The following is a 17,029-nucleotide window of genomic DNA, read 5'->3' on the forward strand; positions in this document are numbered from 1 at the left end:
TAATTATTTATGCATAATAGTACAAGAAAATATTAATTTGTAAAAAACGCTTTAAAAAAAGTTTTTAACATTTTGTTTTACGCGTATTATGAATTTCTAAACAAGCATTTCAATAAATATTTTAAGTAAGATTTGTACATTGTAGTCAATTTATTTAATATCTTTCTTAAGCAAAACATATATATCTTCAAATTTATAAATTGATTTAAATCAATCTGAGTATGAAGTTTTGATAGAAATCTGACTTTCTGTGCCTTACAAGTAAGTGAAATTCAAAAATACTATATCGCGATGCAAAACTGACGATGCATCACGATATATAATTTCTAATATCGCCCAGTCCTATTCGTCGGTGATAATTTTGACTAGCCTTACAAAGAGATCGAGGGTACAAGGTATCGCCTCTCGTTGAACTGTTCTATCATAAAATGCTCAGTCAGAGCAAACGTGTATTTTAGTGCTCGCGCAAACGAGATATTTGTATTTTGATACACTATGACGGACACGTTATTTGTTCTACAAATTACACCTAATGTGCAGGAGTGCTAAGTTCTTCACCATCCATTTCATATGAGTCCCAGGTCTGAAAGTCCCTATATATCAAGACGGAAAAGAGTAAAAACTGGTAGCAAAGAAACTTTATTTTTAGCTAGTTTTCGGGAAGAATAAATTCCATGAATACAAATAATTTTTAAATCGTATAAAGCATATTTGTGACTGCTTCTTTCCCGAGAATAAATTAATAGCAATGAATAGTTTACTGTTAACAATAGATTTACTCCTCACGAAAACCATCTATTATTGAAATGGTTTTACTACTAGTTTTTTCTCCTTTCCGTCTCACTTTCAGGCCTGACGAGTTCTATACTGGAGTGACAGTAAGACGTGAGTTCCAGTAGATCAATGAAGTCAAGTATCTCTGGCAGTGGTCAATGAGCTGATGGTAGGTGATAATTTTGATCATCTTACAAAAATATTAAAAGTATCGGCCCTTGTTAAACTGTTCTAAGTGTTCGATTCTGCCCCCAGGTCGTCGGGCTGCCGAACCGGGAGAACCAACCCCTCTACAGAGGATCAAACTAAGAATGCAAGTTTCCGAATCATTCTCAGGAATGTTTTCCAGACCGATAGCCTAAAGTAAATGCCTGCTTCTACGACATTTCATATGAGATCGCTTTTAAAGCTTGGACTTCAATATACATATGAATTTTACAGGTTATTTAAATATCACTCAAGAAATGGTTTTGGAACATAACATTAATGGTGCCATTTTATTAAGATATATAATAGTGCCATAATGGTACAAAATTTTAAAATGCCACAATGTTGAAAATTTGAAATTACGACTTATAAAATAAATGATATATTACTTATAATCTGGAAAAGACAGTTCTGAAGAAGTTCTTCATAATTAGGATTGCTTTAAGCTAGTTTTTGCAGTTTGAAACGGGAAATTATTTATGGCAATGATTTGAAAAGTATGGAATTGGAAAGAAAAATTGCTAACAATCAATGCCTTTAATTGTTACACTTTATCAAAAAGAGTTTCAAAAAATTGAAAGCTGTTACATTGTTGCTAAAAATATTGACAACAATGCTCTTATACCAACAACAATCCTTATTATCTTGGTCATAAATCCGAGGACAAGGAAAGACATGCTGCCAGCTATAATTTTAGGGCTGTTCACTACCACTCTTTTTGCAAATATTTTATACATTCATTGGTAACTAAAAACTAAAACTCTCAGAAACTTTGGTAAATTCACCAACATTTAAAAGCTTCAATACGAGGAAGTCGGAACAAAGTAACGTTTAATATTAACTTCAGAATAATTTACATTGAGTCGTGGAAAAATAACTTTAAATCAAATTTACGAAACAAAAAAAATCATGAATTTAAACATGAACATAGCTACCAATAAAATAAAAATTATTGCAATAAGCGTAGAATGTTGGCAGCCCTGTTATTTTTTGCATTTTCAAGATAACTTTTAATGCTGTTTTTTTCATCCACAAACTATTTTTTATTTATTAAAAAATAGTTTGTGGTCTTAACAGTCTTAACACAATTTAATGACTTTAAAATAAAAAAAAACTCACTATCTGGGCTGAATGATTTTACAAAAAAAAAAAAAAAAAAACAAAANAAAAAAAAAAAAAAAAAAAAAAAAAAAAAAAAAAAAAAAAAAAAAAAAAAAAACTCCTATTAGTTTATAACTAAATTTAGTATATATTTAGACCATATTATAAAACAATAAAGTTTTTATTAACATAGATTTATTCAATGTGAAATGGACCAACGGCAGTTGTCATCATGCCATTGATTTTTATTAGTCATTGATTAGTTTGGTTCAAACAATTAGAAAAAAATATTTTAATCCGTTTGCATCTTTTAATTTTTCATAAAAAAATTCCTTAAAAATCTTAGATCCCCATAATTTCAAAAGGAGTGAGCGCGCAGCAGTGTGATAATTTTCATTGAAACTTTCATTTCTAAAGATTTTTGTTATATATAGTTTCAAAATTTAGAAGTGCGCAAAAAACAACAAACATTAAATTGCTTTTGATCTAATGATAACATTTTCGCGCTGAGTTAGGATGCTCAAGTGCTAAAATTCGAAGGCCTAATGTAAAGTGTGCTAATTAGTTAGCACACGAGGTATTTCAAATTACGAAAATTGAATAGGATAGAAATAGCTAGTTGACTGAGTTCTGCTTTGGAAACAATGAATTTCTTTTCTGAAATTAATTGCAAAAACTATAAACTATAAGAGAGCACAGCTGAGAAAACTGCGAAATGTATCAACTAGGGGGCACAGTCTGAAAAAATTAACAGACAATGCAAATGTTTTAAAGGGTTTGATGAAGCATTACTATTGTTGAATTTGACGTGTCATTAAACCCTTCCTTAAATTTAAATTTCGGATATGTCAAATTCTTAATTGTTCTGACAGAGAAGTAATTTAAAAGAATATTGAATTACTGTAGATTGAAAATTTCTATCATTTTCTCATACCGTGGAGTTGTTAAGATAAGTTTAATTTTGCTCTTATGGTAAAACTATGTATCTGCAAATTTTGAACAAACTTGTGTAATAGAATATTTTAAATACATTTCGGTAAGTACAAAACTAATTTTTAATTTATTTAATTTTTGGAGGAATAAAACTTTATTTATTTGTAATTCTGATTTTTAATTTACTTCAAATAAAGATCTATGATTATCTTATTTATTTACATGTAAAGTTACATTTGTGTAAATCATAGAACAATCTGAATTTTATAGCTTAATAACATTTTTATGGTTTTTATGAAATTTCTAAATAATTGACGATTCCATTTAATAAGGAATGATAGGTTTAGACCAGGAGGTGTCTCTCATTAAGACTTATATGCTACTTATATATATTCCTTTACAACTGAACAAAGGAGAAGAAAATGGAAGGATAAAAACATGGAACCTATATTCTCCCTAGATAGCGCATTCAAGCATCGTGATCAGAAATAAGACGGGTTCACATTAGCATTATTAATTTCGCAAGCTATCGACCAAGCTGTTTTTACTAACTGAATTTGTAATCGTCGGCAAGTTTACGTTTTCCCCTGTTTCAAGAAGATACCGAAAATTTTTGGCATGGCTGAATCTCAAGTAATTTGTTTTTAAATTTTAAGGATTATACATTTTAGATATATAGTAAATGCATAATACTCTAATGTTACATGTTTTGGTTTTTTTCAGACTTTAAAAGATATCCCCTATGCAATTCAATCTGGACGACTATCAGTACGTAAACAAGTATTTCAGCACTTAGATGAGATAACTAGGAAAAGTAATTACTTATCTTTATTTTTTATTTCCTATTAAACAATTTTGAAATTTCTTAAATACCTGCCTCTATGTAGATAATAATTTTTTTTTTTTTAACTGGCTTTAGAGTGTTACAGTATAAATTAAATGTTTTTGTATGTCTTACATTCAATGTTTCTAATATTATTTACTTTGATTATTTTACCTTATTTATTTTAGTATTTATTCCATTCAATATACTGTTGCCATGTCTTATAACTTTGAACTATTTTTAAATTGATTACTAGATTGATTTGACACCTGTCAAGACAGATTGATTCGATATAATAATATATGACAAAATTTTTTAACTTTAGAGAAAAGTACAGCATGAAAACTAAGCTCTCAATATTGTGTTTTTTGGAAAATTTTTATGAAATTAAAAAGTCCGAGAATCTATATACAATTGATGTAACCAATACTCACATCTCAAACAAATGTATGATTGAAAGATTTAATATTGTTCTTCTTAAGTGTTTATGGGCTATCTTACTTTTATTTGGGTTATTTCTCACCGAAAACTGTTCCCATAAATTGAGCCATGGCATCAAATAAAATAACCAGTTTTTTTAACTAGGATTAAATTTAAAAAAATACATGTACCTATTGGCTTGCCTGGGGATGGATATGAGTTTTTCTTCTTCAGTTTGCCGAATTCTGTGAGGTTTTATTCATATTTTGTTATATGCCTTGAAGTGTGATTATTTTGGATCATGTACTGGAAAATAAGTCTTCTCTTTAATTTTATATTTTCTATAATTACATGAGTGTTTATCTATGTAAATAAAATTATCTTTTCAGTATAGAAATCAAAAAGTAGATTAAATGCTCAAAGTATTTTGCAGACTAGTTTTAACATTTGATTTATTTTTTTCGGGTTTGGTCAGTTTTAAGGAAGAACTATAATTTAGATAAAAAATTTTTTGAAGCCAAGAATTTAAAAAAAAAAAAAATTATAACTGGATAATTTTATTTTATATAGATGTAATATCAATAAGCCTTTCTATTAAATATTATTATTTAAAGATTTTTTATTGAATTAATTTAAATTGAATAAACAGCCCAAAGTTGTTTTAAACCTATTTCAATCATGTTCTAATTCATCCCAATTGTGCTTTATATCAATTACAGTCAATTTTTTTTTTAAAAAATTAAGCTTAATCATTCAAAAGTTTGGTATTTTCTGTAAAAATGTTCATGATTTCTTTGAAATAATTAATATATTTAGTTTAAAAAGTTTGACGATTGGTAATTATAGTTAATTTTGTATTATTCATATACTTATGCTGCATTGAAAAAGTAATTTCTAATTGTTCCAAGTAGTTTATTATTTTAAATGATTGTAAAAAAAGGTTAAAGCTGTTACTTCAGATTGTGTCAAAAGCTAAGTTGGTAAAAATCAAGGTTTTTAATAAAAATAAAAATAAGTGTCTGCAATTGATTTGAATCATATTTTTTTTACATTTACCAACAAATATCTGATAAGATATACAGGGTATCCACACACCTGGAAATTCATGAATTTCGGTATTGAACAAAATTTGTCATGATTTTAACTATTTTTTAAAAGGAAAATCATGGAAGGTCATGTATTTAGGTCGCTGAAAAATCTAATTTTAGAAATGGAATTTAAAAATACCCCCCCCCCCCATTTCATGGTGTTCTGGATATCTGAATTTGTAATAAAATCCCCACTCAGTCATATTTTATGAAAATATAAAAGGTTTTTATCATGTTCTTTAAAAGTTATGGTGTTTTTTCAAAAAATAAAAGATAAAACATCATTTCTAGAGCGTATTATCTTTTATACTTCTGTGATTTCAGAATTTTTTTTTATTATTTTTTATTTTAACAGTTTAAAATTCTAGCTGAAGCAAGGCAGTCATTAGCGAATTTTTTTAATTCCGAAATGAGAACAAAAATATCTGGAGTATTTCTTTCCTTCTGGATAAACAAGAAAAGTATCTTTAGAATATAATTCTGCAGAAAAAAATTTTTTGCTTTTGTATTTTTATCAGCTATTTTATTGCTTTAACTCTTTCTTTACTCTGTTTTTTTAAATTTAAAATCTTTAAATATGATGATGCAGAGTATAACAGTTATACCGATCATTTCAATTTATGTTATTATAATGCTTTTTTTGATTTCTTGTTGTGTAGAAAATAGTAACTTCGTTAAGTCATGAAAAATCATGAATTTGAAAATCTAAAATGTAGCCGATGCCCTGGATATATCTATAGTACATAATAATATATATATCAATCATGACAATTATCAGAAAAATATTAGTTATAATAAAAACTCCTTTTTTTAAAGCTTTAGCCTGTCTTTTTTAAGCTGCTTAAACCAAAAACAAAAAATCATAGACTATTTTTGGTCTGGTTAAAACCGCAACTCTACTATTGTCTCAAATTCTTTCTTTTGACTGGTTTTTTCTTATATTATTATGTGTTATGTTATCAGGGGTCTGTCTAGGTTTTTCTTAAAAGTTCCTATTTTGTGAAAATTTTGACATAATTTGTGAAAAATTAAAAATTATATTAAAAAGTCAACACTAAACATGGTAAAAATATAGATTTATTGTTTTTTAAGGGAGACAAAAATAAAATTTTAAGAAAAAGTATTTTGTGAAAATACCGTTTTTCCTAAAGTTGAATTTGTGAAACTACCGTTTTACCTAAAATTGAATTTGTGAAGGTACCGCTAAACGGTAGTAAATTCGGCCTGGACAGACCCCTGGTTATTCATCATATAATAGCTTTAGATGAGTAGTTGATTAAGCACTCTAATTGAATATGGAGATCTTCAATTAATAGTTTTCTTTCTCTTTGTAGATGCTCAGCCACAGACATTTAAATCAATTTGTAAGTTGTTACAAATCACTCTTCCTCGTTATTCAGACAGAAAATCTACAACACTCGTTGAAAATTTCGTCAAATTGTTGGTGAATACTCAACCCACAAGTGTACCATACCTAATCAAAACTATTAAAGATGTAGCAGACACTTATAAAGATTTGTACTGCACGTAAGTTGTTTTTGTATATAGATAACATTATTTTGAACAATTGACTCTCTACATTTTTTAAATTGCTAATTAACACCTATTAATTACATTTGCCATAAAGGAACAAAAAATATTGTTTTTCAGAAATTTTTTCTCTCCATAATTTTACCGAAATACCCTTTTTAATGTCGTATCAAAAACTACTTAGAACAGATTTATTCAAGCAGTTTTTTTATAACATTGTTTTTTCTATTTCCTACAAAAAAATTAGCAATATTTAATTGGATTGGTATCATTTTTTCCTCATCCACACATTATCTACCTCACTGTCTACGTATAGAATAAGGTAATTCAACCTTTAATCTGTGTTCAAAAATGTAGGAATTTTTAGAAGAAATTATTTATCTTGTAACTACTTAGAAAACGTTGGCGAATTGCTTTGTCGGCAGATCACATAGTTTTAAGTAAAATGTTGACTAAAGCAAAAAAAAAAAAAAAAAAAAAAAAAAAAAAAAAAAAAAAAAAAAAAAAAAANAAAAAAAAAAAAAAAAAAAAAAAAAACATAAAGCACAAAAAATTATATAATTGACATACTTATAAAGTACATACGTACATACTGTGCAAAGTACATAAATTGACGTACTATAATTTCAGTTCTGTAAACAAGATATTTCAGCAGCATCTAAATGTCAAATGAAGGTAGAGAAGTAAAGAAGTTTAGTGGAAAGTTAGTGGTTGAGTTGTAAGTTTAAACTTGGACCTAAGAACACGAGAGATACGTCCAAAATAAAGATATTAACCAGTTTTCTATTGCTATACACAGTTGGAATTCAAATCACGGATTTGATTTTTCTTCTACTAAAACCATTCAACATTGCTCTTCACCTTCCAAACTTTAGTTTTGAGTGTCATTACATTATTTAAAAAAAATTCTAATTTAGTTATTGATCATTCGAGTATTAAACTGTTTCTCAATATTTAAAAGTTCATTTTAATTTAACCTGCTGCTTGCCAAATCCCTTTACACTTGTTTCTCCCCATTGTTATTTCCTTGTTGAAACTTGTTCCTCTGTCCCTATGGTTGAACCACTTTACATGTGTTTGTCTCCTTACTTCTCTACCTTCATTTAACGTTTAGACACGGATGAAGGTTCTTGTTTTTAGAATTGAAACTATAGTATATGAATTTATGTAGTTTCATTTGTGTATTATTCACGTTTTTTACTTTAGATTTGCCGATTACTGAATGTGCTTATATATTTTTTTATTTTTAGGAAAGGAGTTGCACATATCTGTTATGCAGCATTTGGCTGGTCCTGCCATGTGGCCAATGCATATTTCAATATCGAAAATGAAAAGGAGGATTTCCAAACCCTTGTATGTATTTTGGTTTAGTTAAATTTTTCATAATTGAATCAAAATATTTAATAATTGCATTATAAGTTTTTACAATTACAATACTATTTGTACAATTAATTTATATTTTCTTTCATCTTCTGACTGTTAAGAGACAAATTTGAAATAATTTTTTCTCTATCTAGTGACATTGAAAAACTGATTTTGCACTTTTCTCTTGGACTGATAGCCAGACTAAAATATTATAAAATCATTGTTATTGTTTGATTATGTTCTATTTTTATTTCTTAATTAAATTGTTTCTATCTTTTCTTATTGACTACCATAACTTACCTTTCTTTTGTGTAAGGGTTGTTGGAAAATACAATTTGGCTTCCTAGAGTAACAAAGTTTTGAAGTCAGTAACTTAATTAACCTTTACTGTTTTTCGAACAGCATTGAGTTGCCTCAAATTAAAGCACAAAGTACTGTTAATTTTATATGATATTTCATAGTACAATGTATATGATGATTTTAAAGGTAAAAGAAAAATTTATGTTGCATGCACTCTTTTTTTTCTTTTCTTTCTTTAAAAAAATTTAAATACATAATATTTTTAGCTTTTTCTCTTTCTATAAATAGTTTTTTTTAAAAATAATTTTTAGCTTTTATTTAAATTATTTATTTTTTATACTTAAACATTGTCAGAAATTTAATTAGTGAGATAGAATTCAAATTCATTCGTTTTTATGTTGTGATGATATGTACGCAGTAAGTAAATGTTTTGATAGTTTTCTTTAACTTGTGTCTTTTATTGTATTTATAATTTTTTGTATTTCTAACAAAACTGCTCCTTAAGATTATTGTAATATTTTACTTTTTTTTGTAAATTACTTATTTAGATTCTACTTTAGTTATATAATGTTTCATTTTATTGTTCTTTTTTCTCTTTTTTTTTTAGCTTCAAAGTCAAGCTGTATTATTATTTTGTGTAACAGGTGCTCAAAGCAAATTTTTGAACTGTAAAATTTATGCATGTGCAACAAACTTATGGAAACAGGTAACTTTATTTCATAATAATTATCATGTGACAGTGTTTTCATTCTTTATGCATTGTATTCCATTAAAGAAAAAAAAAAAAATTGTGAATGTGTGAATATAAATAAATAAAATACGAAAAGAATATTTAAGAGTGCCATGGAGGTAGATTCTATCCTATTTCTGACTTCCGCCAAAAAAATACACAAATACTAATTTTCCATTTATTTAGTCATTAATTAAAATTTTGAAGTATTTTTTTTTTTTTTTTTTAATTTCAATTTGTCTTATAGAACTTTTTTGTCATATTTAATTTTTTAGACCTAAACATTTAACATTCTAAATAAACTATTAAACATGCTTTAAAAGATTTTAAAAATAATTTAAACTTTATAAGCTAAAATTTAATTTCTTATTTCCGTAAAATATATTTTATTAAATAATATGAAAAAGTAAGTAAATAAAAGCTCATAAATATTAGTTAATGGCATTAATATAATTCTTAATAGCTTAACACATTAGATGAAAAAAGTAAGAATCTGATTCCAGAAAAAGACATTTTTAAAAGCAAAATTACCCTTAATATTATAATATATATCTTGTAAAGATTTTTCATTTCTCAGAGTTAAGATATTTTAACACTAACTGCCCTTTTAAAGTTTGACGTGGTGGCTTACCCTATTAAAGCTTTGATGCGGGGAAAATTTTTTTTAACATTAAAATCAATAAAGCACCCCCTTATTTTGATGAATACCGCAGTGATTAAGGAGGGGATAAACGGTAGTGAAGAAAATGTTAAGCTTCATTTAAAAAAGAAAAAAATATATTTGACTGGGCATAATTAAATTGGATTTGCAATGAAATAAATAAAATAAAGGAAAAATTATTGTAGCAAAAAGAAGTAAATATAAGCTTTAATTAGTATATCTTCTACAGCAATCTTTTTTTTTTTTAGATCTTGATGTGATCGCAGCACAAGCAAATAGTTTTTTTAAAAAAATTAGCAAGGAACTATTTCATAAAAAGAAGGATAATTTATTTATTTTCATTAATCAGAATCCAAAAATCCATCAAAAGTAATATCGAATAATCGTCTAAGTTAGGGTCAACATGCTTTTAATTCAGTTCAGTATTAATGTCTATAGATCTGACGTTAACTTACACTAATCGGGAATGAAAAAGCCTATCTTTGTTTCCATCAAATGCAATGAAAATACCACAACGCTTAAATGAGTTTGAGATCGTCTCTTCTGAGACTGCCTCCCAAGTGGCCAACATGAAGCCATTCACATCTTGCAGAGTTGGCTTTCTTAAATTCCTGATGAGAGTCTTTAGTTTATTCCCGTAATTGAGCATGCATTCTCTTCTTAATGCACTTTTAAAGGGTGCCATTCACGAATCATCTGCTGGCTGCAGGAGGTCTGAATTAAAACTATATCAGTGTCGAGGCTTTTTAATTTTCGAGGCTCGATTGAGGCACACTCCGAGAATATCGGGAAATCGAGAATCGTCAGGGAAAAGGAGAATCGAAAAAAGGCAGAAAATTGCCTGGGAAAAACATCAATTTACCTTGAAAAGGGACATTGTCAGGGAATTTGACACCCTGTCAAATTGCAGTATTTCACTCTTCCGTTTTCAACTGCAATTTTCTCTTGCGCAATATAGAGGAGAAAATCATTAATTTTTTTCCGAACCAACCGTCATTAATTGTAGCCTCAAGATTCTATTCTTAAGTGTTTCTGGAGTGTTGTCAGTTAAATGTTTGAGATAGGATCTTGAAACTTCTGCCTTGAGAGTATTGGCATGTTAGATTTTTTTTAAATCCACTTTTATTTTTTTATTTAAGTTTTTGTTATACTTGATTTATTATGACTGTTTTATTATTTCGGATCATGCATTAATTATTAAGAACAAAATGTATTTTTATGGTCTCCTATTCTTAATTATTTAATATCTATTAAAAAAATGTTTTTTAATTGAATGAATTCTGATTCCTCAGAGGTTTAGTGATTTGTGACTTTTAGAATGAGTTTATACTTAGACATACAATATTTTATTACTAAAAGCAGACTATTATTTTATGAAGCAGTTTGCAGCTTTCTCTGGTTCCACAAATTTTTTTAAATTTTTTTTATCCTGTTTACAATAAATTTTGTATTCAATAAATTAGTTCTTATTTATGAGTTTTAAGCTAAAGAATTTAATTGATCTCATTATATCCTATCTTGTATGGGGTTTTTTAATATTTATGTTAGCTCTTCTTTTAATTATAGTTTGGTTATTTTTTAATGTTTTTATTTAATTTGATTAATAAGTTTTCTTTGTATTTTGTCATTTTCTTTTTCCCCCCTAAACCAGGTATGAAACATATTGCATTTTTTACTCATTTTCTTCTGTAAATTCCCTTTTTATCTTGTTTATAATTCTGACTATTATTTCTAATTAGGTAACATTATGTAAATCATCAAATTTTTTAAAACCAAATTAATTTATTATTACTTTTTTAAAATGGCAATTTTATTCATAATTTTAATGTGCATTTTTATTAAATAAATTTTTTTTTTTAATTTAAAAAAAAATTCTAGAGTTTTATGTAAAATCTATCTAGAAAATATCTGGGAAAAATTTCTTTTGAGTGTGAACCCTATCAAATGCAATTTGAATTAATTTGTAATTTTCGGTAATCGGTTTAAAAAAAAATCTATATATTTCAAAAATATCGGTATATTTCAAAAATTCACGAGAATATAAATAATAACTAAGCAATGAAAGACATCGAGATTTCGAAAAAACAAAGCAAAAATTCCTTGCGATAGCGTCTTAAAGAACGATTGAAATACCTCACGGATTAACAAGAATATTGGCGCTAAATGAGCGCATCAAAGAATGATTTCTGGAGGGGAAGAAGTCTTTCAACATTTCTGCAGAAAAGAAATTTTTTACTTTGTTTTTTATTCTTCTCAAATAAGAACAGAAAAATCACGATGTGCGAAAAAGGCATCTTTTAATTATAATTTTAGAGATAAAAAAATTTCTGCAGAAAACCAAAATTCTTTACTACTTCTGAAAAATCAAATTCTTTACTTTCTAAAAGAAAATTCTTTCTGCAAGAACTCGGTAATATTCTGTGACAATGTCGCCATATTGCCGCGAATCTGCCATGCGGTTGTTTAGAGCTAATAAAGGTGTTATGATTGGTGAAGGATGGTTTGCATAATTAGAATATTAAAATACAATTGTGCTTGCTGTGTCTTCTACTTGGTTATCAATTAAAGTATATCAGTTGAACTACATAATTTTAAAAGGTGACCACAAAGTCAAAGGCTTGTTCATTTTAAATTTATTATAGATTTCCATTTATTTCTTCATATTTTGTTTGAAGCATATATAGTTTAAATTTTAAGTTATATAAATGTTGGAAGATATGTTTGCAGCTTATACAGATTTTATTTATTTTTTTTCAGAATCAAAAAATTGTTGAAGCATACTTAATTAATTTAAAGATACTTCCTGAAACTCAACATTCATTGAACCTAATTGGCTTTTTTATAAAGTTTTTGGTCGAAAAGAAACTTAGAGATGCACTTTCACAAATTAAGGTAGTCTTCTTCGTTTTTTAATGTCTTAAGTTTGCATACTTTGTCTAGATATCTTTAACATATGGTAAAACTTTATTTTAGTTAAAAAATGTTTTATTATTTGAAATATATTTTCAAATTTATGTTTTTATATTTGCATGACTTGTTATATTTGACTTGTTATTATCACTTATTACTGTTTAAAAATAGGATTTTTTTTGAAAACGGAAATAATTATCCAATCATTTAAAATTAAAAATCTATCAAACTAAATTATTTAAAAAAATGGTCTTTGATACTGTTAATTGAAAAGGAGTAAAATAAACGAATATATTTTGTGATTTCTCTTCTTTTATCTATCCATACTTGCTAACTCTTCCTGTTTTGAAAGAAGACTTCTCTATTTCAGACTCCTTTTACGATTTACCGATTAGTAACCAAAATTGCTCTGCTTTAAGAAAATTATTTACAGTTTTTTCTTTTTATACAAATTCGAGTAAAAATCCGTAAAAAAATAAAAATTCTAATAAATAAAGCAGGATTGCCACTCCACAGGGAGAACAGGGAAAACCTGGAAAATGCAGGGAATTTAAAAATCACCTAAAATAACAGGGAAAATGCAGGGCATTTGAATTTTTTCTTTGGAAAATGGGAAAATACAGGGAATTTTGTTTCTTACTTTTGTGTTTTAAAAAATATTGACCACTCAAAGCGTAATTTAAGGATATTTAACCATGATATTTCAGCTATACTAAACTATTTAATTTATTATAGCATTATTTAAGTATGTTCAACTGTTTTTCTAACAATTAAAAACTAGTATATAGATAGTTAGCCCAATATAGCTCACACACGAGCTCAGTAATTGTTGTTTCCTCTTAATATATCGTTTATAATTTGTACAGGGAAAACACAGAGATTTTTTTTTTCAGATTTGAGTGGCAACCCTGTAAAGGTGTAGTAAAAAAACTGACTAATCTGCCTTAATGATAGAAAAAGAAATGGCGGGTAATACTTCCCTCTTGCATTTTTGGCACTTTCTCCATCACTTTCAGAGAATTAATAAATAAAGTGAGTCAATGAATTTCATGAGTAACCGCATACGCACGAAGAATGCCACTTATTTCTATCCAAACTGGATCTTACAGCTTTTGTAACCGTGCAAACAAGCATAGAAAAAATAAAAAAAGGAAGTGTGTAGCGTTTACTTAGATAACCAGAATGGGTGTTAATTGAAAGGTTGTATTATGTGTCTATTTAATTCACCTTGTAACTTAAAAATTTGGTGTAGCTCTACTGTTTTACTTGCTCTTATGTTTTGAGAACACTGGGACATACAAGCAACGTGTGTGATCTTTAATCAAGTCATTGTAACACAATTTGTGTTTCATCTTGCATTATATGGTTATAAATACAAATGCGTTTAATATTTAAAATGTATGCTGCATCGAAAAAACGATATTGTTATTCATTTTGGGAAAATTATGAATATTTTATTTAAATTTTTTTTTTCCGATTGCAATTAAAGAATTAATTTAAAATTGAACATATTTATTTTCCATGATATGAGCAGCTTTTTGAATTTTGTTCGTTAAAGCTCATAGCGTTTTGTATGTTTACTTTTAAATAGAGTTCTTGCTGATGTTTTATTTCCAAAAATGCATTCCAATATTATTATTTTAAATTAATTGCATTGATTAAGCTCTATTGCTAAATGTACTTTATAACGTTCGTAACTTCACAGTATGGCTTTCATTCCGCAAAATCTCTATTGATCAAAGGAAATTTCTGTTTTACAAATATTTTTTCTATTAAATATCCTGTGGAAAATTATTGAAAGAACCTTATTTAAAGGCCTTTTTTTTTAAAGTTAAAATAATATAAATTTGTTGTGTTCTAAATGTTCTTATTTTTGAGTTTCAGTCTTCCTAATTGCTACTTTTAGAGGTTGGCAGATATATCTGTTCATAAAGTAAAATAAAAGAATGTTTCTCTCACAGAAGTTCAATCAAAACATTTTTTTTTATTATTTCTTAAAATATGGTTATGGAAATATAAATCAATTTAGCTCTTTTAATTAATTTTAATTCTTTTTATGAAGGTTTTTTATTGATTTAACAAAGTTGAATTATTTTAATTTCTATTGAGAATTTGTTTCTTTAAATGAAATTTAATAAACAAAGGGAACTTTTTTTCTTATCATTAGTTTTCAGCAACACTTTATCAACTTACTTTGGATGTATAATGTTGAATGATATAATTGGCTTGAGAACTAGATTGTCTGAGTTTGAAGACTTATAACATGCAAAACTTATTAATATATAAGTTTTGCATATTATATGTCCTTAAGCTCAAAAATTTGGTTCTCAAGTCATTAGAATCTACATTTAATCCATTTTGCTAAAATAAAATATTTGGTTGAAAGCCTTAGTAATTAGTTACCTTACAATTTTCATATTTTCTTTTCTTTAAGTAGTTACTAAATATATTAAGCAAATTTGCATGATTGTAATAAGCTAGGGTATTTTTATTTATTAAAAAATCTAAATCTCATATTTATTATTTTTAGGAGCATTCTATTCAATTGCTTTGTAAAGTTATTATAGGAAGTAAAATCAAACCTCAACTCCACATTTTAGTAAGTATTTCACACAAAATGTTTTCTCGTTGAATTTTTATAATGCTTTTTATATTATTATTTTTCTAATATGGTGCTTTGCATGCTAAAATCTGTTATTCTGATCCTCTTGTTATACCAGTTGTTAGCAAAATATTAATTGGTGTTAAATATTCTTCGTATACTCGACATTGTTGTTTGAATTATGTTTCTTGTTTTAAAAAAAATTGTCACTTTTATGACTGTTTACTTGAAAGTAATAAGATTGAGGGGTTAAACTAACTCTAAACTTTTAAAAAATTTTTTAATAATATTTAAATAAAATCTTTATTATATTTATGTAAAATGCATTTTACATAAATTTGCTAATTTTTTTCGAATTTGTTTTCCTTTAAAAGTAAAATAATTGTTTTTTTTTTATCACCTTTTCAATGATGAATTTCTTTTTTTATCAGGTTCAGGCTATGCTGCTTACGTAAATTATAAATATATATATATTTATATATAGTTTAGGTTAATGAGAAATTAAGGAATAGTAAGAAACTTCTATCTTGTTTTGTTTCTTAATCCTGAAAAATATCCTACAAAACTAAAAAGTGACAATTTTCTAATTACCTGTAAAAAATTCACTTCTAAATCTTTTACATTGCAGTTTTGTTTTAATTCATAATTGCTATGTTAGTTGCTTAACTGCATTACAATATATATTTATTTCAGGAATCATGTAGTTCACTTTTACGACAAGTTACACATGATGATTTCAAAAGTATTCTTCTGCCCTCTCTGCAAAAAGCATTGCTTAGGAACCCGGAAATAATATTTGAAAGTAAATTGGATTTCTTTCTAATTTAGCTACTTGTAATTTAAATTTTGTTTGCATAACATAGTTTAAATATATATTTTTTGTTTTTAGCTGTCTGCAAAATTCTCTCAAGCGTATCATTGGACTTGAGTCAGTATGCCTTGGATATTGGTAAAAGTCTCGGTGGTGAGTTTTCAGCAATTCTTTTTTTTTCCTTTGATATTATCCTTCTATTCTGCTTGGTTCATAATTCACATTTTTTTTATAGTTCACTTGCATTCGAAAGAAGATCAGTGTAGAGAGGATGCTGTGACAGCTACTAAATGCTTAGCTCAGCAATGTAGTAGCTCTCAAGCTGTGAAGGATTTAGTTGAACATTATTTTGCAATTTTGAATGGTAAGTAAGTTTTGAGTAGAAATTCCGCAATTCTGATTTGGTAGTTATTTTAATTTTAAATGTTTAGGAGATCTTGTGACTCTGATGAAGAACACACATTACCAGAATTCGTTTTAAATTATTGAAACATCTAAACAAAAGCACAAAAGAAAGTAGAATTTTAAATTATGTACCAAATATTTTTATAGCTATAATTTTGTATAGGATATTTAAAGAAAGTGGCGATTGCAAACCTGTCATTAAAAAATATGTTTTAAAAAAAGCCTTTATCGAATATAAAATTTCATAGTTTTTGTTGTTAAAAATTAATTCAAAAGTATTTATTTTCAGGTGTTATAAAAATTTTGAAATTTATTTTGCACAATTAAATTACAATAACCGGCAATTAATTTAATATTACTTTTCAAGTT

The 17,029-nt window shown here is 26.8% G+C and overlaps 1 protein-coding gene across 1 annotated transcript in view; it reads left to right on the plus strand.

Moving 5' to 3' along the window:
• Window positions 1–3,425: 3,425 nt before the first annotated feature.
• Window positions 3,426–17,029, plus strand: part of LOC107439203 (lethal (3) 80Fj) — a gene marked incomplete in the record, with an annotated part of 81,201 nt that continues 67,597 nt past the window's right edge. The window contains 10 exon segments of the mRNA XM_043051809.2: window positions 3,426–3,648; window positions 3,739–3,829; window positions 6,681–6,873; window positions 8,127–8,229; window positions 9,149–9,247; window positions 12,690–12,824; window positions 15,373–15,441; window positions 16,138–16,246; window positions 16,334–16,408; window positions 16,491–16,619. Coding sequence (XP_042907743.1) covers window positions 3,634–3,648; window positions 3,739–3,829; window positions 6,681–6,873; window positions 8,127–8,229; window positions 9,149–9,247; window positions 12,690–12,824; window positions 15,373–15,441; window positions 16,138–16,246; window positions 16,334–16,408; window positions 16,491–16,619 — 1,018 coding nt within the window.

Source organism: Parasteatoda tepidariorum, chromosome 5 (genome assembly GCF_043381705.1).
Source record: "Parasteatoda tepidariorum isolate YZ-2023 chromosome 5, CAS_Ptep_4.0, whole genome shotgun sequence".
In the NCBI taxonomy this organism is placed as follows: Eukaryota; Metazoa; Arthropoda; class Arachnida; order Araneae; family Theridiidae; genus Parasteatoda; species Parasteatoda tepidariorum.